This window comes from Carassius carassius, chromosome 27, assembly GCF_963082965.1.
Source record: "Carassius carassius chromosome 27, fCarCar2.1, whole genome shotgun sequence".
Classification (NCBI taxonomy): Eukaryota; Metazoa; Chordata; class Actinopteri; order Cypriniformes; family Cyprinidae; genus Carassius; species Carassius carassius.
This window is the reverse complement of record NC_081781.1, coordinates 17800669-17810946: the sequence shown is the minus strand read 5'-3', so window position 1 is coordinate 17810946 and position 10278 is coordinate 17800669. Positions and strand designations below refer to the sequence as shown.

At 35.0% G+C, this 10278-nt stretch overlaps 1 protein-coding gene across 2 annotated transcripts; it reads left to right on the top strand.

Moving 5' to 3' along the window:
• LOC132106924 (tyrosine-protein kinase Blk-like) lies at positions 1-10278 on the top strand. Of its 2 annotated transcripts, XR_009424209.1 has the most exons (14): positions 1-118; positions 195-282; positions 504-540; positions 757-850; positions 1233-1331; positions 1572-1675; positions 4093-4242; positions 4649-4801; positions 6100-6279; positions 6378-6454; positions 7087-7237; positions 7713-7844; positions 7946-8391; positions 9870-10278. XR_009424209.1 is itself a non-coding variant. In XM_059513021.1 (13 exons), exons 2-13 carry the CDS (start codon positions 196-198, stop codon positions 8146-8148), a joined length of 1467 nt encoding a protein of 488 aa, XP_059369004.1. In that variant the 5' UTR covers positions 1-118; position 195; the 3' UTR covers positions 8149-8481. The 2 variants fall into 2 exon arrangements, 1 of the variants encoding a protein (XP_059369004.1); XM_059513021.1 differs by lacking the exon at positions 9870-10278 and having other exon boundaries at positions 7946-8481.

Here is a 10278-nt window from a genome sequence, read left to right as displayed (position 1 = left end):
TTAAAAATGTTTTTATTCAGCACCCAAATTGATGCCTTTCTGGACCTTTCTGGGTTTCTTCTGGACTATTACTGAACTCCGAGCAGAGAACTGGGGAGACTGACAGCCGTGAATATAGGTGTGATTACAAGGAAGTAATAGAATTGATTTGATAACACATAAGTAAATGAACACTGATTAAATGTTTTTTTTAGGATGGGTTGTGCTTGTAGTGACCAGAAACATCGCAAAGACTCTAAAGGGCATGAACATAATAATTCATCAAACTCTAACCACTTTCATGTAAGTATTGCTGATTATAGTGTTTTAATGACCAGCTGAATTCTACTGAGAAAATGTATTTTTTTTCTTTTACTGAGCTTCAAAGTGACAAACAAGACTATTTCCAGTTTATTTTTTAAATATTACCACACTTTATATTACTGCAAATGTATACATTTCTATTACATGTTAGTTTTTTAGAAATCATTAATGAATATGATAATGAAATCTTTTATTTACAGTTGTCAAGAGATCACAGGAAGCAGAGCAACAGTCTAGGTAATACGTTTTTACATTCGGGAAAGCGTTTTTCTTTCAAAAACCATTTTGAATACATTATATTAATAATGTTGCTGGGTGCAGATCTTGTGTTCTTATTAAAAATTTTAAAATAAAAGGCCAGAAACTGTCATGGCATGTTATTGTTCACACGTAATGCACCAGAAGGCAATGGTAATCCAATATTTGAATTGCATATTTTAACTTTCTTTTCAGATGAAGATATTGTCATTGCTCAATATGACTTCCAGCCTGCTAGTGATAATGATCTACAGTTCAAAAAAGGAGACAGACTCAAGATTATTAAAGAGTGAGTAAAAAATACCGCTACTTTTTTGGTAGTACAAGTATAAAATTAAAATACAGCAAAGACTTCCAGCAATTTATATTAAGAGAGGATCTCCACTTGTAAATGTTTACAATTAATCAAAATTGGTAAGAACTTTGTTAACTTAATAAAGTGTGAATAACACAGTAGGCATAGTTTTGGGCTAATAAACTTCTAGTTAAGATATCAACCCATTTTACCTTTTTGCTTATGTTATTCCAGGTGAATAATTTTTATATTGTGTACTGTTTAAATTTGCTACATGCAAAAGTCAACTAAAATAACCACACACAAATAACACATAAAAAATAAGATTAAAGAGCCAAATGATAACAGCGACTAACTTGTCTCACGTTTTTCTCAGGACTGGTGAATGGTGGTTGGCGAAGTCCTTGGTCACTGGTTATGAGGGATATATTCCGTCTACATATGTGGCAAGAGCACACACGATGGAGGTGGAGAGGTACAGTAATAACAAATATTACCAGTATATGGATATGTTTCAGCAGTAGCGCATGGGCAAGAGTGTGGTTCGTTGTTTTGAATATTAGCACTGCTGTATTTCAGCCGATGGCACTGAATTAATGTCATGCTTAATAACATCAATACTCTTGCAGTGTCACTCGGACCTAACTGATTTATAATTTGTAAACTTAATCTTTGTAAAAGAAAGATATTATAAAGGCTCTGTTTTCTGTTCCAGATGGTTTTTCAAGGACATGAGTCGGAGAGACACAGAACGTTTTCTGCTGGCACCAGGAAACAAACCTGGAGCATTTCTTGTGAGAGAAAGTGAAACAACCAAAGGTCAGATGCCAGTAAAATTAATTCCCTTTGTTTTCATGTGATCATTGAATGGCTGCTCAAGTAGTACACGTCTTGAGGCCCAAAAGCACAAAAGTGCACAACATTTCAAAGAGTTCCATTGCTACAGTAATAATAATAATAAACTTTATTTTATATAGCGCCTTTAAAAGTAGCATCTCAAAGCACTTTACATAAAAAATATGAAATTAAAAGATACACATAACAGTGCAGGCAGTAAAAAACTAAGCAAACAATAAAATAAAACTAACTTTTCAGCCACAGAGAAAGTCAACTTGGGACGTAATTTGGCAATGTTTCTAAGATGAAAAAATGATGCTTTGACTGTGTTACCAATATGATGGTCAAATGTTAAATTGGTGTCAAATATCACCCCCAGATTTTTTAGTGTAGTTTGGAATTGTAAAGCAGAGCCATCCACACTTAAGGTCATGGACTCTTAACTTTACGCAACTGATGAGGTGAACCAATAAGCATCACTTGAAAAATTTTTAATCTCAGTAAAATATTGCGAAAGAAGAGACATCAGGTTTTGAATGCACATAGATCTTGGTGTCATCGGCATAAAAGTAATAAGTTAATAAGTTAATAAGACCAAGTGTTCTTAAAAGTTGGCCAAATGGAAAAATGTAAATACTAAAAAGTAAAGGGCCCAAAACTGATCCCTGGGGAACACCAGAGTACACCACACCAACCTCAGACTTGCAATCACCCATCACAACAAACTGCTTGCGATCAGAGAGGGAGGACTTAAACCACTTTAATGCAGAATCAGAAACTCCAAAGATAGTCTCTAAACGGGTGATTAAAATGGAGTGATCTATAGTGTCAAAAGCGGCACTAAGATTAAGAAGAATCAGTATAGATAGACGGCCACAATCAGAAGCCATTAACAAGTCATTAGTGACCTTAACTAATGCTGTTTCAGTGCTGTGGAGTTTACGGATTACAGACTGATGTGGCTCAAAAAGGTCATTAGAGGAAAGATGATAAAGCAATTGAGAAGCCACTGTTTGTTCTAAAATTTTAGCAAGGAATGGAAGATTATGGGATGAAAATTATTCAGATGATCAAATTCCATGTTGTTCGTTTTTTTTGTACAGGGGTGACTGCAGGAAGTTTAAGTGCTGCTGGCACAACATCGGTGCACAGAGAGTTATTAATAATTCTCAAAACAACAGCAGAGAGAGAATAAAAACATGATTTAAACAGACAAGATGGTATCAGATGAGGCTTTCAGTTTTTAAACCATATTACATAGAGATTGGGAGTCATGAATGGCAAAGTTAGAGAGAGAGATACCAGAAAATGCAGAAATATTTAAGGAGGAAGCAGCAGAAGTATGAGTGGTAACAACGTGGTTACGTATATTATCAATTTTGGTGCTAAAAAACTCCAAAAACATATTACAAAGGTGAGTTGAACCAGAAACATTAGAGAGGCTGTGATTTTTAAGCAGCTTGTACTGTGTATCACTACATTATCCAGCCACAGCAAGAATTATAACATTAGTTCAGTTTCTATCATAAAGAGAAGGAAATACTAAAGAAATGACTTAAAGTAGTCAGTTTGATACACCATCACAATATTTTCAGTTCTTCTGATCTTTTTTTTATTTTTTATCTCAGACCAGCCAAACTAAATTAACATTTAAGGGAGCACTGGGTTCACAGCCTCAAAACTTTGTTACTTTTATTTGATTTTGATCAAAAAAAGTTTCCAGAATCTCATCTGCAGCTCTTTTTCAAGTTCACATCCCGCAGAGAGCCCGAAAGAGCAAATAAATGTCAACCTATGCACTGAGATCTGTGCTTTGATTTGAGTGGAGATATTAATAGCCTTTTTATTTTATTTATCTACTTGCAGAGCTATGGAAAATGCAGAAACTAGACTTCACTGGAAAATTTTCAGTAACTGAGGTTACTGAGTGTATAATTTGACCAAATGCATGGCCTTAGATATATGTTCTGGAAAATAAGACAAAACAGTTTGTGTTTATAATGCAGTGTTAAATCACTAAATACATAAAAAATATCTGTTTACTGTGTAGCAAATTACTTAAGGTTCTATAAGCAATGTCAGCCATTTCTTTAAAGACAAGCAAACCTGATGTGAAAAATCCTGAACATACAAAATGATTCAGAGATTCTAAGAGCTGTCTTAAAGGTATTGAATGCTTCCCTGATTACGTTTATCTTTTTACAGAGTCTAGGCCGACAACTATTGGTTCTCATATTGTTAGGCCACATATTTCTGTGATACCTGTCAGATGACATTTAATGTGCGCTATTTCAAAAACCTTTACAGAACTGGGCTGGCTGTGATTCTGTTCTTCATAAAAATGAGAAGAGCCTACTGATCAGCCATGTTACTGAACAGCTGTTTGTGATCCTCTGCAGGTGCTTTCTCTCTGTCTATAAGAGACTCTACCCCAGAGCATGGTGATGTAGTCAAGCATTATAAGATCCGAGGCCTTGATAACGGTGGTTTCTACATCTCTCCCTCCACAACCTTTTCTTCTCTTCAGGAACTAGTAAAATATTACTCCAGTAAGTAGTGAGAGCGAAGACTGTGGCTGTATCTAGGACCTTTTCTGTTTCTTCCACTGTATACTTTCTGTGGTCGTAGCTGTGAGAACATGACAAACAGTTGCTTTAACCACCAGATAAATAGGTCAGCTTTAGTCTCAGTTCGTACTCCACATTCTCGCCCCATTTTGGTTTGTTGTGTCTTTTTATAGAACTGTTTACAAGTAGCAAAAACCTTTTTCTACGTTTTGGTTTGGGCACATCTCGTGTTTTTCTCCAGACAGAATCAAAACCAGTAAACATTGTTTCAGTTCAGACAGATTGGTAGATGCTAGTCTTGTTTAATTAGAAATTGTTCCTACATTTGTGAAATAATCACCACTCAACCTTCTTGCTGTTTTCTCAAACTCTTTTATTGCACATAAAGGGACAGCAGATGGTTTATGCCAGAAGCTAGGAAGTCCGTGTAAAACTGCTTCCCCTCAGAGACCCTGGGCTCAAGATGAGTGGGAGATTCCCAGAGAGACTCTGAAAATGGTGAAAAAACTGGGTGCCGGTCAGTTTGGAGAAGTGTGGATGGGTAAGAAACAGAAGAATGTTCAGTTGTGCAATGTTGCCTTTGTAACAAATCTTTATTCTTCCTTTTCTGCCTCAATGGTTGGTTGACACATATTTTTGCTCTGGACAATTTGAGTTAAGTTTATTAGAGAGTATTCTTAATTTTGTGTAGTATGTAGTCAGATTCATTATCTTGATTTAAACGCTACAAAACCTACAGTAGGAGTCAATTTTATAAACACTAATTAAAATGGAAGATATTCATTTTTGAGGGGAATACTATAGTAATACTATAAAACGTAATTTATTTTCATTGTAACAGTGTTGCCTTGATGTAACATGCATAAAATGATTTTACAAAATGTAATTAAAACATTTTAATCAGAGGCTAAATTCAATCAGAGATTTAATTAATATAAAAATGAGGTAATGACCAATTCTTACTATTAATTAGTTGCTGTTTATTAGTACTTATAAAGCACATATTCTGCATGACCATATTCTACGTCCTTAATACTGCCCAACTTAACAACTACCTTACTAACTATAAATAAACAGCAAATTAGGAGTTTATTGAGGCAAAAGTCATAGTTAATTGTTTGGTAATTGCGAGAATTGGACCTTAAAATAAAGTGTGACCGAAAGTCAATATGTCTTTGTATTCATCTCACTTCAGAATACACTTCTTTTATACTGGCCCTGAAGTTGTTTGTTCAAGGGTGTGTCAGTGTTTTGTGTGGTTTTGTGTGGTATTGTCACATTTTAGCCACATGAATGATAATTTAACTGAAAGTCAAAGAGGTTTTTACTTTGGCCACCAGGGTCAATATTAATCGGAAGCTGCAAAAACCTCTGATCCATATTCCCCACTATACAGTATGCGCTCTTGCAGATCTTAACAACTTGTTCTTTTAAAATTCTTTTAACATACATATACATTTACTTGAGAAGCAGAATGGCATAATATTTGTTTTAATATTATTAGCTGTTGTTGTTTTTATACAGTATTATAGTTTTATTTTTATACATTAGATTTTTTTTCAATGATTTTATTTGTTTTATGTAACTAGGTATATGCTTGAAGCAAGAACAGACAGTAAATATATCCTGTTTAAAAGAAGAAAAAAAATAGACAAAAGAGCTTATTAAAACTTGATTTTTACAGCATACCTGATCATAAATAACTGATTCTAGGCCCTTTTTTAACAATCTAACTAAAATTATAAAGGCTAAAATTATATGTGTCCTAAAAATGTTATTCATTGAGCTGCCAAAAGTTTATTTGATGAAACTGCATGTGCTTGTGGCTCTTGTTTGTAGGGTACTACAAAAACTCCCAGAAAGTTGCCATCAAGACTTTAAAGGAAGGCACCATGGAGCCAGAGGCATTCCTTCAGGAGGCTAATCTGATGAAGAAGCTCCAGCACGAGAGACTGGTCAAACTGCATGCTGTAGTCACCAAAGAACCCATATATATTGTCACAGAATACATGGCTAATGGTTGGTATTACCAGAACCTTATTAGAGTCCTAAACCATTTGTTATTCAAATTATGACATAACTGTCCAAACTTTACAATTGTTCTTTTCCTATTCAAGGAAGCTTGTTAGACTTTCTGAAGACGGAAGATGGCCACAAATTAAAACTTCCCAAGCTGATTGATATGACTGCTCAAGTAAGAATAATTAAATTTGCCATGATTTCACTTGATTGTCTTAGTAAAAATTAATTATTTCTCTGGCGCTGCAGATTTGAATCTTTATGGAACGTGATACATTTAAATGCACTGCATGGAAACCTGCACATTAATTAGTTAATTCATGCACCCCCTGTACATCATTTTCAACTTCTGTAACTATTTTTAGAATTGTTATGCACCAGATACTGTCAGGGATATGTAGAGGAAATGGTCCTTGTTCTTGTAAGCACATGGCCTGAACATTTTTAGATCTGAACTCTTCTAGAAACACCACCACAAATTTAGATTAATATCTTCCGGCAGGATATTACGTACTTTTTTCCATCGACCTGAAGCCCCTAACAAGCCCCAGACTGTGTTCTTGCTCTCTGTGAAACTTCCTGTTAGAGCCCACTATGTTGCTGCTAACTTACGTTTCTGCCCTGTTCTTGCCATCAAACAATATCCTTTGATGCTGAATATTTTTTGGAGCGATTTTAAATAATGTCACTGATAAACAAAATTTTAGTATAAGTATTTTTTTTGAGAAACTGCATTTTTAAAATTACCAAGTATTCCACATATTGCCTATCTTATTACATTCAGTTTAATTTCTCTCTGTGTAACAGATTGCAGAGGGAATGGCTTTCATCGAAAGGAAAAATTACATTCACAGAGACCTGCGTGCCGCTAATATTCTAGTCTCTGAGACCCTGCACTGTAAAATAGCAGACTTTGGCCTTGCCAGGATCATAGAATCTGAATACACTGCACAAGAAGGTGAGTACATTAGTTTATTCCCACAGTGCAGTATTTTTCCCACTGCCAAAGATTCATTGGCACCAGTCAATGCTGACATTTGATTTCTAATGTGATGATCTGACATATTTGACCTTTAAGGTTGGGTATGAGCTACTGATATTGAACAGCTTCTTTCCATGGTGAAATTTCCGTGTTGTCTGTTTTTACTACATAAAGGCAGATTATTCATTACTTTAGGCTTTATTTATAGTATTTTTTTCATTACTTTAGGCTTTATTTATAGTATTTTTTTCATTACTTTAGGCTTTATTTATAGTATTTTTTTCATTACTTTAGGCTTTATTTATAGTATATTTTTCATTACTTTAGGCTTTATTTATAGTATTTCTGGATCATTAATAAATTTTTGCAAAATACAAATTTTCCATGCTTGCACATCGCTTTTACAAAAACCCCATTTATCGCCTTTTATCACATCTTTTTTACGAAACAGGTGCAAAGTTCCCTATTAAATGGACGGCCCCTGAGGCCATCAACTTTGGTACTTTCACCATCAAGTCAGACGTGTGGTCCTTTGGAGTTCTTTTGACAGAGATTGTCACGTACGGCAGAGTGCCATATCCAGGTAATGGGCTTTTCTCTCTTGGGTTTAGTTTTTCATTCAGAACAGTGTAGGATAGATGGGTAGATCTTTAACAAACCTGGCTGGGCTTTATTCAATTTCAGGCATGACGAATCCAGAGGTGATCCGTAACCTTGACAGGGACTACAGGATGCCGTGTCCAGATGGATGTCCAGAGGAGCTTTATGACATCATGCTGAAGTGCTGGAGGGATAGGCCAGAGGACAGGCCCACCTTTGACCACCTACAGGACGTACTCAATGACTTTTTCATTGCTACAGAGGGCCAGTACGAGATGCAACCATGACCTCAATGCAGCACCAATAGATGAACTGAAAAGGGGATGCACAAAAACATATGGAATGATAGGATGGACTAAACTCCGGATCAAAGTATGGATTATGGGGAATATACTAAAGGAACAATAATGAATCCCTGTATATCAGTAAATAATTTTTTACATTTACTGTATGCCAGTTTTGTCAAGATTTTTTTCTTAGATTTGTTTTATCTTGTGGGCTTCTTAGGGTATTTCATAATTTTTTTAAAGGTGAGTGTGCACTTTTTTCGATAAGTTACTTTCTTATATCACCGCTGTAAGTATGCAGACAACTGTAAATATGACGTTTGTTTGATTCCCCTGAAAGACTGTGGCTCTGTTTGTTTGAGCATTTGACCAGCCCAGCCTAACCAATGGTACGAGATTGGGGCGGAGCTATCATTTTATCCAACCAATTGGAAGACTGGGGGAGTGTTTTACCAGTCATTATTTATGCAGTTAAATTTGATTATTTTATTCACAGAAATTAAACACATTAACTCTCTGATAAAGCTTTTGGAAAATTCAGAAGTATGACACATTGGTTTTTAACAGTGAGTAAACAAGATCCTCTTATATCTCAGTCGGAAATTTCAGTAAAACCATGCACTGATATTAAACATTATTTCTGCACATTACCTATGAATCATTTGAACTCTGAAATGATTTAAATGTGTTTTAAATGAGCTGACTACATGATCAGTGAAGTTTCATGCAGGAAACCATAAAATGATCAGTCATTACTGGACTTAGCACTTACAGGGCTTCCTCCTGAGATAACAGACTGTGAATGTTCTGTTCACCACGAATAGATTAAAGAGTTAGATAACACAGTCAAGGAATTTGTGATTGTTCACTACTATTTAAAAGTTTGCTTTTTGCCAAGGCTGCATTTACTTGATCAAATATGCAGTAAAAACAGTACTATCGGGAAGCAGTATTACAATTCCAAATAACAATTTCAACATATTTTAAAATGTAATTTATTCAGATTATATAGTTTATATACAAAAACATGCAGAACAAAAGGATGGACAAATATTCCCATTGCCCAAAATCATGAATGATGAAACATGAATCAAGTTTTTCTGCTAATGTTTTGAGAACATCACTAAAGACCAGATAATTCTGAAAAAACATTCTGTTAATGTAACATTTGTTCAGAACTTTGAGAACACTGCCAAAGTTCTGAGAACATTTCCTCTTTTTTCACAGTCACACGATCCTTCGGAAACCAGTGGCATTTCTTATTATTAAAACTTTTGTGGAAAACATGATATATACATTTTTTTCAGATGAAATAGATGATGAATAGAAAGTTCACAAGAACAGCATTTATTTTATTTATTAATAAATATTTATTAGTTTTAAGTAAAATTTATTTACTGTCACTTTTGATTAATTTAATGCATCCTTGCTGAATTAAAAGTATGATCAGTATGACCAATGTACAATGTGTTAACCGTTAAGGGAAAAAAAAAGTAATTTCATTTTTGCACGCCTTTTAAAATGTTTGCTTAATAGAAGGTGTAATTTTAAGAGAATTTAAAAAGCACCCTCTTAATTTAAAATGCTTTGAGGCACGTCTCTCCAATTTCTCAGTGTAAAGCTCTGGTTCTGGTGACTCGGATGTTTATGAGTAATGCCCAGCATTTATACTGCTTCACTCCCTGCCTTAAACGCACCCCTGGGGCTTTATATGTTTGTAGATAACTAAGAACGCAACCAACACCCAAGAGCTGCTCCTGTGGTTTCCTGCCTGCCTGTATGCAACTGAAACAGGAAGCAGTGAGTCAGCATTCCTATCAAGATAAGCACTCTATGGCTCGGAATTCCAAACATGCTGCTGAAGGTTTTCTCAGCATTCATAGAAAATCAAAGGTTTCCATTTAAGCAAAATATTTCTGGGAAGTGCATGCTGAAACCAAGTTTTGATTCATCAGTGCTCTCAAGCTGTGTTAATGATACAGGAGGTACTTATGCAAGCTTATTTGATATCTGTTCATATAGTAAGGAATGTTCATTTGATGGAATGATGATATTTAACAGAAGTTGATGAATTAACTTGCTTATCACTGACATTAGTGGCTTTGTTGACTGTGGCAGTGGAAATGAATC